The sequence below is a fragment of the Acipenser ruthenus genome, chromosome 28 (genome assembly GCF_902713425.1).
Source record: "Acipenser ruthenus chromosome 28, fAciRut3.2 maternal haplotype, whole genome shotgun sequence".
NCBI classification, from domain to species: domain Eukaryota; kingdom Metazoa; phylum Chordata; class Actinopteri; order Acipenseriformes; family Acipenseridae; genus Acipenser; species Acipenser ruthenus.
Window position 1 is genome coordinate 14,910,580 of NC_081216.1, and position 13,424 is coordinate 14,924,003.

Sequence of the window (13,424 nt, forward strand, 5' to 3'; positions counted from 1 at the left end):
CAGTGTTACGGCACATGTTTCTAATGATTTACAAACATTTAAAGGCTCAGCACAATATTAACATTTCTGAAGATGTCGGCAACAGTCACGCAATTGCATTTTTTGTCAATGAGTGCACTAGCTGACTTCTTTATTGTTTAAAATAACCTTCCTCAAGGTTGTAAGTCAGAGTTTATGGATGAGATCATCAGCTTTTACTGCATCTCATTGTTCACAGGGGATTCAGTATCTGCTTTGTTCTCTGCACTTAGGAGAGCAAGCCCTCATAAGAGAAGAAGGCTCTTCTGACCTAATCTTGTTTTACAGTGTTAATGGATTTCTGAGGTGCTCTATATTTTCATTTATTATTTTACACAAATTGATGGGGGAATTTATCAGTATTACATTTATTGTCCATGTTTTAGACAAACTTCTTAGAGAATATTGTGGGCAGGACAAAGGCTAAAGTTATTCATAAAATAGTAGAAGCAAGCACATTGTTTTTCAAATTGTTTAAAGTTTCCAGATAGATCCAGAAAAATAAGTTGTTTTTATAAAGCATTGATTATCCAAATGGTGTCCAGCCATTGCTAAGATTTAAAAGTCATGGGATATTCTTTTGGTATAAATGGGTATAAAAGAATATTTGACATGTATAATTTATTACTGTTTGAGCAGTCAAGGATATGTGGCATGTTTAATAGTCACCAGCATATTGTACCTTTGGGGCAGTCTGAGTGCATCTTAGCTAGGCATACAAATCACTATGAGGGGTGTGCACCGGCATTTTATTCCCCCTGAAACAGTGAGTTGGTTAAATAAAGTTAGGGGGTATTCACAGGGGAGTGATGGGAGCAAACGATCCGCCCCCGGGAGCAGTTCCGATTAATTGAAGATCCATAGGAATGCATCTAATTGTCCCAGCTCGTTTAAAACATTTCCCACCCAAAATCAGAAGAATATTCTGGTCTCGGCTTTCCACCGTGTGAATGACAAGCTATCTGACGGTTTCACAGTGTGTACCTTGACATTTGATGGTTGATATGAAGTATCTTTTGTAGTGCAGGTAAATCTTATATTCTGAGAATTCTTAGACTTCTCACTGTAATTTTTCTTTGCATTTTTTTTTAAATATTGCAGCCGATAAAGGACATTAATGTTGCAACAGAGGCAAGGAATAGGCTATGTCATTTAAAAAAATGCTTTTTAATGTTTTTACATGAACTATACTTTTTATTGTGGTACTGCAATTCATTTACCTTTGATTCACATTTGCGATGCACTGTACTCATTGTAGTTTACATACAGTAAATAAAAGGGATTGGTAAAACATATTTATATAAATCAAAATTCCTGTGGCTGTGTAAAAAGAATGTGTTTGAGAAGTGTAAGGTAGGACTCCCTGTCCTGGAAGCCCAAAGGGCGTTGGACCTCAGGTTGGCAAACACTGGTGTAAATAATCCTGTCCATTCACATGTACAAAATAATAATGATGGGTGAGATTTACACTTACCATATGGAGAGAAATACAGTTTAAAAAACATTTAAACTGATGAAACATGTGTCTGCTTGACTTCAGGAACCACAGTTAACAGTGGCCTCAGCTGTACAAGTCTCAATTTGCTTTTATTGTTAGAGGTACTGTACCCATGTCTTTGCCAGCAGGGGGACCCAGAGATAAACTCCATGCCAGTTGTGTTTTGATTTTTTAGCTGGCTAGGGATTATTTACCATCTGGTTACACTACCAGCCTGCCTGAGTGCTAATTTGAGACTCTTGTTTTGTCTTTGTGGGTCCCCGCTGGGTCTTGAACCCATGGCCTCTGCAGGGACTTGCACTGACCATTAAAGAAACTATAGAAATGAGCTATACTGTAAACCTGCAGGTTATTGAGAAATGATTATGAGGTCAGACGTTTCGAACTGGAGAATTAGAAATTTAACTGCATTAAGATTGTTTCATCAATATTTTGAAGATGTATAGCACATAATATTGATTCTAATATTTCATAGATAGTGTACAATAGTCTTCTATGTTTTTTTTTTGTTTTTTTGGGGGACATTTTACAAGATTGAAACCTGCCTGTCCTTACTATGTCACTCTGTTGCTCCAAAAATCAATTCTTCTGTTGCTAGTCTACTGTTACATATTTCAGCTTCTGGCACAGTAAGCAAAACCAAAAATGGATTTGAAAGGAAAACGTTTTGTGTCGGAGAGTAACGTCAAAGTGCTGTACATATTTTTCTTTTTAGATAGATATTTTTTTAACTAAACGCTTCTTGCTTTTTATGTACTGCCTGAGTGTTGTAACATAGTCATCTAAATGATTTGTTACATTTCTGGCAAGTTTTGAATATTAAATGAAAATATTCAACACCACACCATTGCTTACCATTCCCAGGTTTAAAAAAATTGAAATATTTTTTATAAAGGTGTGTAAATATTAGGATGTATATGAACACCATATTTTAGGTACAGCTATAATCCCACAAGATACAATCTTTTCTTTAAAAGATATTGATGGGGGAAAGAAAAACAGCCGATAAACAGAAAAATCTAGAGCATAAGAGGGGCCTCTCGGTCTGTCTGTCACTTTTTTGATTATATCAGTACGTTTATGAAATTCTTTATCTGAAGTTATTTCACATGTGCATTACTGTGAATGTAGTCCATGATGACCTATAATTTTATGGCACTGATTGCTGTAATTTTGTAGTTATTGCTTTGGTGGAGGATGTATGTTAAGAACAAATTTATGAATAACTGCAAAGAATGAAAAGATCTTCAGCACAATGAAAAGGGAATGAGTGATAACACAGCTGCCAATAAGGGGAAAGACAATATATTTTAAAGCCTTATTTAAGTCATATTGGGACTCCTGACAATTTGACACAGTCTACGGTTTGCACAACATTCAGCACCAGTCAGAAAACAAAACACTGCAGCTAGCAGAAAGGATCTGGGTTGTGCAGGGGCTCATTTGAATAATGGAGCATATCAGTATCAAACAGCTGGGAATAAATGTGATAGCCTCTAATCTGGTTAAACTGGTTGATTTTGTTTTGCATGCAGTCCTCAGGGTACAGCTATAGAGCTGCAGTGAAGGAACTGGTCCCGCACTTGAAGTATTTGGATGACATCCCTGCTGATCACAGTGCTGCACCTCGCAGCAATAAACTTAATGAGGACTGGATGATTGTAAAGCAGTCCATCAAAGACTGTAATTCGACAAAAGACACTGACAACCAAGGTAGGGATTGCAGTATTGAAGCCAGAGTCCACATATATAACCCTGGGTTAGGAACACATGATTTTATGCAGAACTACTGAAGTTGGGGCATTTCTTGTCCAATTTACCACACTTCTTGATTAAAGAGTAAATATCTTAAAACTAAGTTTAATTAATTTTGTTATACATTGTTATGTTTGTTATCATTCTAAGTGGTTCTTATTGTAATTACTCAGATGTTGCCTTTTTCTGTTGCTTGATAAGTCTGTGTTACGATGCTTTGACGATGAGTTCAAGAGCTGCTCTTCAGTTCTGATTGCCTATCATCGACATGTAAAATAGGCTAGATAGCCAAAGAATTAAGGCTCTTTCACACTGGACGCGGTTCAGGCGACGTGGGCAGTGCGGTGGCAAGCAGATTTTTTCACTGACCGTGGCACAAATATTGACTCGGGGGGCAGCACGCACAGCAAGCAATTTTTTGGGGTTTATAGACACTGCAGATTTTAGCAGAGAAGGGAGAGGGAAAAAATTGACCCAATCGATGAAGAGGCTTTACTGCTGATGTTCTTAAACAGAAAATGAAACTAAAAAGGAGAAAGTGGGTACATGAAATCAAACAAAAAAGAAAAAGGTTTGGGGAGTACCACCGTTTAGTTCAAACTGGAAACTGGACAGTGCAAGATTCTTCCAGTATTTTGGAATGAAAAGTGATCAGTTCAAGGAGGTGCTTGATATGGTGGGACCAAAGCTGCACAAAAAGAATACCAACTGGAGAGAAGTCATCAGTCCTCCTGAGAGATTAGCTGTTTAAGGTAATCACACAACTTTTTAAATTTTTTTTTGCAACTTGTAGAAAAATAAAACAAACAAACAAAAAAAAAGATTCAATATAAAGTAAGCTAAACAAATATTTATTAGACGCTTTTTACAAAACCATGCAGTTATTTATTCTAACATTTAATTTTCACAGATTGTGGTATAACAATTCTGTGATGGTGGGTTGGGCTGGAACATTGGAAGTGGGAGGGATTGCATAATATTAACTGCTGGAGAAAACTTGGCTTCATTTATGAGCTGCTGTATACCTAGATTCACTTGTGCTTTCTTCAGGGGTAGGAGCAGGGGTGTAGAGCTGGGGGGTCGCGGGAGAGCGCTGCCCCCCCCCCCCCCCCCCCACTTCTCTTGGGCAGGGAGAGCACTGCTTCCATACTTCACGTGTAGAATATTGAACTGCTATATTGAAATGGAGATATACATGTGTATAACCCATTCAAATAAGCAAAGAATACAATAACCATAAGAAACCCTTGAGAGATAAATAATGAAAAAAGTTTGAATATAGCGTTCCTGGTCTGGAACAACAGGTGTGAATAATGTAGAGAGGTGAAGGGAACCGGTATTAACGCTGTGCTGAGGTGTCAGCGTTTTACAATTAGATGTAATAATTGGAACACTTCTTATTTTTAGACCCATATATAAGAAATAATGTAGATAAAATAAGATAAACATTTATTTAAAAGATAAAACTCAATCGCAACAAGCAAATAAAGGGTACCTGGGGCCTTGCACATCTTTTTCTGCAAACGGATGCACTTCTTTTTCAAAACCTCTCATTCGCTCTCAATGTGCAAGCTGACTGAGCAAAAACAGCTCATCTTCATCCTGCGAACTGGTATTTTTGTAAATATACCAGTTCGCAGTATGAAGATGATTCTGTAAATATGCCATCAGGTATTTCCCAACAGGATCATCATTATTTTTTAATTTGCGCCGTTGTGGTGCGCAAATCGATGGAGATGACACACTTTCATTTTCTTCTTCTGTCTCCTCAGCAACTTGCTCCTCTGTTGCTGAATGTTCTGTGAGTGAATGATAAATGTAACAAAAGAATAACTATTCATAGGTTGTAATGCAACCATTTAAGTGAAATTGCGAATTATTATTATTATTATTATTATTATTATTATTATTATTATTATTATTATTAGTTCAATGTAATCATTAGATACTACACAAATATATTCTTTCAGAGTGATCATAAAACACATTCAAAGGAAACATGTTGCCTGGTATAGATTTGGAGCCCTGCGATTCTTTTGGGACTTTTGGAGGTCCCTTATTAAACCATCTAGATGGTGAACTAAGTCAACTAAATTAATTAAGTTTTATGTGACGTAATTAATTACTTTGATCACTTCGTTTTGGAAATATGTCTAAACAAAAGAAACCTACTCCCTGTCCTGCATTAATGGTAGTAGAAGTTGCATTTGCCTCACATATTTCCACTTTTTAGTTTTCTTAGTGCTCTGTTTTTTTTAATGTATGTATCTTGCAGATTTTTCCATTTATTCTGCATTCTTCAACTGCAAAAGTAAATAGAAATAAACATTGTAAATAATCAAATGCTTCATTAAGTATTTATGAGCCTTTGTAGCTACTTATCAACGGGAGATTATTTTAAAACAATAGCCTTCAGTTACAGGATGGGAACATTAATTGTCTTAAGATCAAAGCGCATCTGGGTCAACCCCTGGCTTAAGTACCACATTCCGCTGGACTGCAGGATCTGCAATCGGGGTAGAGATCGGTTGCGTTGGATCTTAACAACGAGGGGAGCATATGACAAAAACCTAGGTGCATATTTTCAGAAATATGGTATACAAAGTTAAATACATAACAGCAATTGCAGACATCAGTGTGTGTTATAGTGCAGTGAGCAGATTTGTTGAGGTTGACTGATATGCCTGCCTGAGAGGTTCTAGAGAAGTTAATCTAGGGTTGAGAAGAGACTTAGGCAGTGCGTTTGGAGGAATACAAAGTAAAGGTGCAGAGCATGATTATTGTGAAACAGTGGTTTCAAATATCAGCTTTACTTATCAAAGTGTATAAAACATATAAATAAGCAGTTACATTTTTAGTTTTTCAAACTGCACTAAAAAATAACCTTGAATATCTAAAAAAAAAAAAAAAAAAAAAAAAAAGGTAAAATATACCCAGCAATAGTATGTTTTTCCGCAAATGTGTAGCTTCTAAAGACAAAAAACTAGTTTGCACTGGCAGAAGGAGACATTGCATAAAACTTAATTTAAAGTTTAAAATGTTATTGTTTTTTGTTTTCTTTGTGTCGTGGGTTATTGCTTAGTTACAGCATACCTGGTGAGTCTGCTGCGTAAGCAGCTTCCTGCTAACGTACAATACCAAATTCTTCACACCCTCTACCTCCTGGGAGAGAACCGCCTGTCCCACCAAAGTCCCGCTCCTGTGGACTAGGTTTATTAGTTATAGCGCGCATGATAAAGTGACTGTAAATGTATGAATCATGCTCAATTTACGCACTATTTTTTCAGTTTAGGGGCACATTTAAAAACCTGTCCTGTCTCAAATGTGCACAACCGGGTGGAGGAGGATTCACACGTGGATGTCTGCAGCCGACAACGAGGGTTTAAGTCCATAGCATTTTTTTCTCTCCCTTTATCCCTTTTTTATAGCTTACCAATAGTTTAAAATAAAAAAGAAGTAAAGGACAGTCAGAAAAGTTATTCCCTTTTTTTGTTAAACTAGATTGTTTTGCTCGGTTTAGATTACAACTATTGAATGCTACTACTGGTCTGGTGAAGGGATCTATGAACAGGTTTTGAAAAAAAAACATTGATTTTGTATAATAATCTGCTGCTATTATATATATATATATATATATATATATATATATATATATATATATATATATATATATATATATATATTGTAGAAGGAATGAGGTATACAGAGGGTACAATAAAATAAATGAAGTAAAAAGAACGGTTGTACCAAAACGAAAACGCTGTATAAATGGGATGTATTAAGATGAATGTGTTGCTGGTTGTTTTTAAATCCCGTTGTGAGAAGTAAGGGATAGAGTGAACTACAGAACCCATAATCATTAGCGTTGGAGACGGCGTACGGTGGAAGATTTAAATTGAACAACGAAGCACAGTTCAGTTTATGAAGAAGGAAAGCTGTAAGCCTTCTTTTATTAACCTGAAGAGGCACTTCGGATTTATAAAAACAACCAGCAATTAAAACGTCTTTTAAGTTGGACGAAGTACAGAGGCTTAAAGGAAGGGTATGTAAACCCAGGTTTTGCATTGTTATTGAGTCGCTGTTACCAGACAGACGGCCTGTGTTAATGTGGTACAGGGAACGATAGGTTGCGGATGCAACCCCGGTTCCCTGAAAGAGAAAATAACCATCAACATGAGATATTGCCGTCAGGCAGCACCGGTAGGCTGAGCTTTTATAGCAAAGCTGCCGATAGGCCCCCACACCAGCTGCAGTGTAAGCCCGCCCCCCTGGGAGCTTACTTAACTGCGCGCGTGGGGATGCACTTCCTCTTTTGCTCTTCAGGCCGTGAAGGCTACCGGAGCGACCTCGCAGCTTGATGGTTATTTTCTCTTTCAGGGAACCGGGGTTGCATCCGCAACCTATCGTTCCCTTTCAAGTCGAAAATAACCATCAACATGGGATACAGTGTACCCTAGCTGTCGCGAGGGAGGATTCTCGGCAGTAGGACAGACTTACGTCATAACGCAACTGCGTAGGCAGTACATCTAGGCATATGCGGAGCTGCGCCTCAGCGTCTATGCTCGTAATGACACCTGTCTTAAAGGTGGAACAGTCAACACCATGCTATCTACCACTCTATACGTCCGCATCCTGAGGCGTCATAGAGTGTAAAACAGATGCTCCAAACAGTGGAGCAGAGGAATCCAGTACATTTAACCTGTAAAACCTCATGAAAGTATGCGGCGTAGCCCAACTGGCTGCCGCGCAAATATCAGACACCGGCACCCCTCGAAAGAGGGCCCAGGATGTCGCCATACCCCTAGTAGAATGCGCCTTCAACTGCCCTGGTGGCGGAAGGCCTGCAGATTCATACGCTAATTTAATAGCATCCACTATCCAGTGGGAAAGGCGCTGTTTAGACAGCGGCTGACCCAAAGATCTAGAACCATGGCATATGAACAACTGTTCTGTCTGCCTCACAGTCCTTGTACGGTCAATATAACACCTCAATGCCCTCACGGGGCAGAGCATGTGTAACCGCTCTTCCTCTGGGGAAGAAAAAGGAGGAGGATGGAACGCCATCAACTCGACTGACTGGTTCATGTGGAACGGGGATATAACCTTTGGTAAAAAGGCCGGATTAGGGCGCATGGAGACCTTAGAACCGTCTCCTGCAAAACGAGTACAAGAAGGATGCACTGAAAGTGCATGTAACTCGCTCACGCGTTTTGCTGATACCACAGCCAGCAAAAATGCAGTCTTAATAGATATGAGCTTCATATCCACGCTGTGGAGAGGCTCAAATGGTGCCTTGGTAAGGGCTTCTAGCACCACATCAAGGCTCCAAGACGGTAAACTGGTCGTTTTTGGAGGCCGCAAGCGTCTTGCGCCTTTCAGAAACTGAGATGCCAAAAAATGGCAACCAGGTGATAAACCGTCAATGCGTACATGACAAGCCGAAATGGCGGCTAAATACACTTTAAGTGTAGAAGGAGATTTCCCTTCATCCAGCAGTTTCTGCAGAAACTGCAATATTACTGCCATAGGACAGGAGACTGGGTCGTGGCTCTCAGCCAGACACCAACTCTGAAACAACTGCCACTTATACGCATACTGCGACCTAGTAGAGGGCGCTCTCGCACTCTGGATGGTCGATATAACTGCAGTCGAAAGCCCTAAGGCTGACAGGCGCTCCCGCTCAGGGGCCAAGCCCATAACTGCATGAGTTTGGGGTTCGGATGCCAAAGCTCTCCTTGAGCTTGGGACAACAGGTCCGCTCGCAGAGGGAGCTCCCTCGGGCGGCCGTGCAGTAATTGCACTAGACTCGGGAACCATATTCTCCGAGGCCACCGAGGAGCGATCAGAATCACTGTCGCTCGCTCTACCCTGACCTTCTCCAAGAAGGCGGGGAGCATCGGAATCGGTGGAAAGGCATACAGGAGCCCTGGCGGCCATTCGTGAGCCAGTGCATCCACCCCCAGGGGGCTGTCGAGGTCCTTCACCGAGAACCATAGAGGACAGTGCGTGGTCTCTCGCGAAGCGAAGAGATCGACTTGCGCTGTGCCGAACCATTCCCAGATGCGCTCTACCACCCGAGGGTGAAGACGCCATTCGCCCGCAAGAGGACCTCCTCTGGACAGGAGATGCGTAATTGACTCTGCCCGGCAGATGAACTGCACGCAGAGAGGCTAAACGCGGTTGAGCCCAGAGCAACAGCCGCGTTACCATCCGGTGAAGACCGGGGGACCGCAATCCGCCCTGGCGATTGATATACGCCACTACTGTGGTGTTGTCTGACCGCACTAACACGTGCTTGTCTAGAAGCACTGGCAAGAAGTGCCGAAGGGCGAGGTCCACTGCTCTGAGTTCCAGAGCGTTGATGTGGGCTGACCTCCAGGGTCCTGACCACACTCCACGGGTCCCTGTCCCGTTCCAGACTGCTCCCCAACCTTGGTTGGAAGCGTCGGTTGTGATAACTTCCCTTCGGAAGATGGGACCCAAGCGCACGCCCTGGCGGATGTTCGACTGAACTTTCCACCAGCGTAATGCCTCCCAGCAGGTTCGGGATACCCTCAACCTGCGGTGCTTGTCTCTCCGCGGGTGCAACGCGAAGGCATTGAACCAGGCCTGCAGAGGTCTCTGGTGTAGTAAGCCCAAAGGAAGGGCTTGCGAGGCGGCAGCCATCAACCCCAGCATGCGCTGACAGAGCTCCATGCTGACTGTTTCTCTCAACCTGAATAGGGAGAGACACCGCTCTAATGAGGCAACTCTTTGTGTCGATAGGGTCGCTTCCATGGACACTGAGTCCAGATGCAGACCCAAAAACTCGGTCTGTTGGCTGGGCACGAGGCGGCTCTTGTCTGGATTGACCTTCAGACCTAGCCGCTGGAGATGGTCTGTAACCATCACTGTGTGCTGTGCCAGCTGCTCCTTTGACTGCGCGCAGACGAGCCAGTCGTCCAGATAGTTCAGCAGTCGGACGCCTTGAGCCCGCAAAGGAGCTAAAATGGCGTCCATACACTTCGAAAAGGTTCGAGGAGCTAGAGACAGGCCGAATGGCAGGACGCAAAACTCGTAGACCCTGCTCTGGAATGCGAATCGTAGATACTTCCTGTGACCCGGACAGATGGGAACGTGAAAGTACGCATCTGTCAGATCTATGGTGGTAAACCAGTCGCCCTGCCGGACAGACTGGACAATGTGCCTGTGCGTGAGCATCTTGAACGACAACACCCGTAGGTATTTGTTCAGTACACGCAGGTCTAGAATAGGGCGGAGCCCGCCGTCCTTCTTTGGCACAAGGAAGTATTTGGAGTAGAACCCCTGGTCGGTCAGAGCAGGGTCTACTAGTTGAATGGCACGCTTCCTGAGCAATGCCTGTATTTCCACATTCAGAGCTGAGGACTGAACCACGTCCTTCACCACAGTTACCACCACCCCCCTGAAGGGGGGGGGTTTTAACCGGAACTGAAGGGTGTACCCGGTGAGTATAGTTTTGCGCACCCAGATATCGCTGGTGCATTGTTGCCAAAACAGAAGCTGTGGAACAGTATAGGGTTGGGTTAATGGCTGCCTGGTTTTCTCAGGGCTGCTTAGGCTTCGCTCGCTCACGAGGGGCCTGGCCAGCGCCACGAGGGCGTGGTCTGCCGCCTCCTCTAGGTCGCCACCCTGTGCGCTGCGGTCGTCCCCTTGGGATTTGGCCACGCGCTGCTGTATCCGCCGGGGAGGTCTTAGTACCCCCTGGACGCGGCTGGTGTTGCGGTGGTGCTCTACGCCACTGATGTTCTTGTGGGCGTTTGACCTGGAAAGGCCTACGCGGCCATATCGTAGCCAACTGCTGTGATGCCTCTCTAGCCTTAGCTGAGCTTTGCAACATCTCTTCCACCGCTGGGCCAAATGTGTGCCCCGGTGTAATTGGGGCATCCAACAAGGGAGCTTTGTCATGCTCCTGGACTCTCGCCTGCGAGAGCCAGAGCTGTCGTCTGGCCACCACCAGAGACGCGATGCTCCTGCCCTGGGCCCGCGCGTTAAGCTGGGCTAGCTTGACCAGCAGCTGGGCAACTAGCCCCAACTCTGCTCTCAGAGACACCGAAGGGTAGTCTGGGAGATCCTTTATTAGCGCAGCCTGATAAACTGAGAGGAGGCTGGCCAGATTGGACAGCCTAACTGCCTCTGTAGCCGCCGAATAGCCCTTCTTGAGGTGCACCTCGGTGATCCTGCACTGCTTGTTAGGACAGGTGGGGTCTTTCACCAACCCAGAGAGTGTTGGTGACTTCACCAACGCTGCGAACGCAGCGCCAACTGGCGGAAATGACGCCAGACCCGCTTCACTCGCACCTTGCATGGTAAAGGCAGCCGCCTTACGCGAGGTTGCCGGGGCGGAGGCTGGAGTCCCCCAAGTGGACTGCACCTCCTTAACAAAGTCTGGGAAGGCCGGAAGCGTCCTAGACTGCTGGCCCTGTGCCAAAGGCGACTCAAAAAGAGAGCGCCTAGGCTCTTCAGTGGCAGGCCATTCTAAGCCCAGGTGGCGAGTCGCCCGCTCTACTAGGGACCATAAAGAGTCATCCACGCCTACCTCCATCTCAGACTCTGAGTGGTGGGACGTGAGCTCTGCCTCCACACTATCCTCTCCGTGGAGAGGCTCACCCTCTGATGCATCTCGAGAGATAGCATCCACGTCCCATGCGTCCTGTTGCGCAACTGGAACGGACAGGGGTTGTGGTAGGATGATCGGTTGGTTGACAGCCGGTCTGACTGGCTCCTCTGCGGCCCGAGCTGTGGCCAGGGACATGAGCAACGATTGCTGCCCCATCATAAGGTCCATAAACTGAGACATCTTACTAGTAAGCTCAGTTACACCACCTCGCCTGTCGCGACGAGGAGAACGGGAACGTCCTCTCCTTCGGGGCGATCTAGAGCGGGATCTCGAGATCTGACGGGGGCGTTCGCCGTGAGGAGAAGGGCCTCGCCTTACAGAAAGGCTGTGGGAGCGGTCTCTCTTACGCCTAACGTCAGGAGATCGTTGACCAGGGGTAACCTGGGAAGGCGAACTCCTGGAAAAAGGCAGCTTCGCTGGCGGGGAAGCCAAAGAAGGCTGCGGGGCGGAAAGGGTGTGTGACGACCCAGATGAAGGGGAGCGATCCCCGACTGCTCTCCTCGCCCTACGACGCAGTGCGCGTCTGAAAACTTGCACATAACGTGCAAAAGGCTTTGTCTGCCAAAGCAGATGCCGCATGCTCCGGCCCCAGACAGGACACGCAGTCCTCATGCGGGTCATTAGCCGGTAACTTCGTCCCACAGGTGACACAGCGGTGAAATGACATGGTGCAGCACGTTGTATGCCCAAGCGTACCGTGCCAGTAATAGGAGCGCCGAGCGTTAAGCACTGAGCACCAAGCGAACAGCTTTAAGGTGCGTTGAGGCGCGTGCACCAAGCACTGAAGACAAACGTCGAGTGCGTGCACTAAGGCACTGAGCGTCGAGGTGCGTGCACCAAAGGTGCGTGCACCGAGCACCGAGCGTCGAGGTGCGTGCACCGAGGCACCGAGCACCGAGCGTCGAGGTACGTGCACCAAGGCACCGAGCGTCGAGGTGCGTGCACCAAGGCACCGAGCACCGAGCGTCGAGGTGCGTACACCGAGGCACCGAGCGTCGAGGTGCGTGCACCGAGGCACCGAGCACCGAGCGTCGAGGTGCGTGCACCGAGGCACCGAGCACCGAGCGTCGAGGTGCGTGCACCGAGGCACCGAGCACCGAGCGTCGAGGTGCGTGCACCGAGGCACCGAGCACCGAGCGTCGAGGTGCGTGCACCGAGGCACCGAGCACCGAGCGTCGAGGTGCGTGCACCGAGGCACCGAGCACCGAGCGTCGAGGTGCGTGCACCGAGCACCGAGCGTCGAGGTGCGTGCACCGAGCACCGAGCGTCGAGGTGCGTGCACCGAGGCACCGAGCACCGAGCGTCGAGGTGCGTGCACAGGTGCGTTGCGTGCACTGAGCCCAAGCACTACGCGCCGAAGCGCTACACCAGGCGCCTAAGCGCTGACACCGAAAGCGCCGGAGCGCGTGTACTGCACCAGACGATCCACGTCAGCTGACCCGCAAAGCGGAGACGCTATGTGCTCTAGTACTGTGTCTGAGTCTCGAAAGACAAGGTGTTGTGCTGCTTATAAGG

General features: G+C 45.8%; 1 protein-coding gene across 4 annotated transcripts in view; it reads left to right on the forward strand.

Annotated features, from left to right (window-relative positions):
- Positions 1–13,424, forward strand: part of LOC117434459 (leucine-rich repeat-containing protein 56) — a 41,094-nt gene that overhangs the window by 16,415 nt on the left and 11,255 nt on the right. For all 4 annotated transcript variants that reach the window (XM_059002875.1, XM_059002877.1, XM_059002876.1 and 1 more), the window contains one exon: positions 3,052–3,229. In XM_059002875.1, coding sequence (XP_058858858.1) covers positions 3,052–3,229 — 178 coding nt within the window. The remainder of the gene's footprint in view (positions 1–3,051; positions 3,230–13,424) is intronic.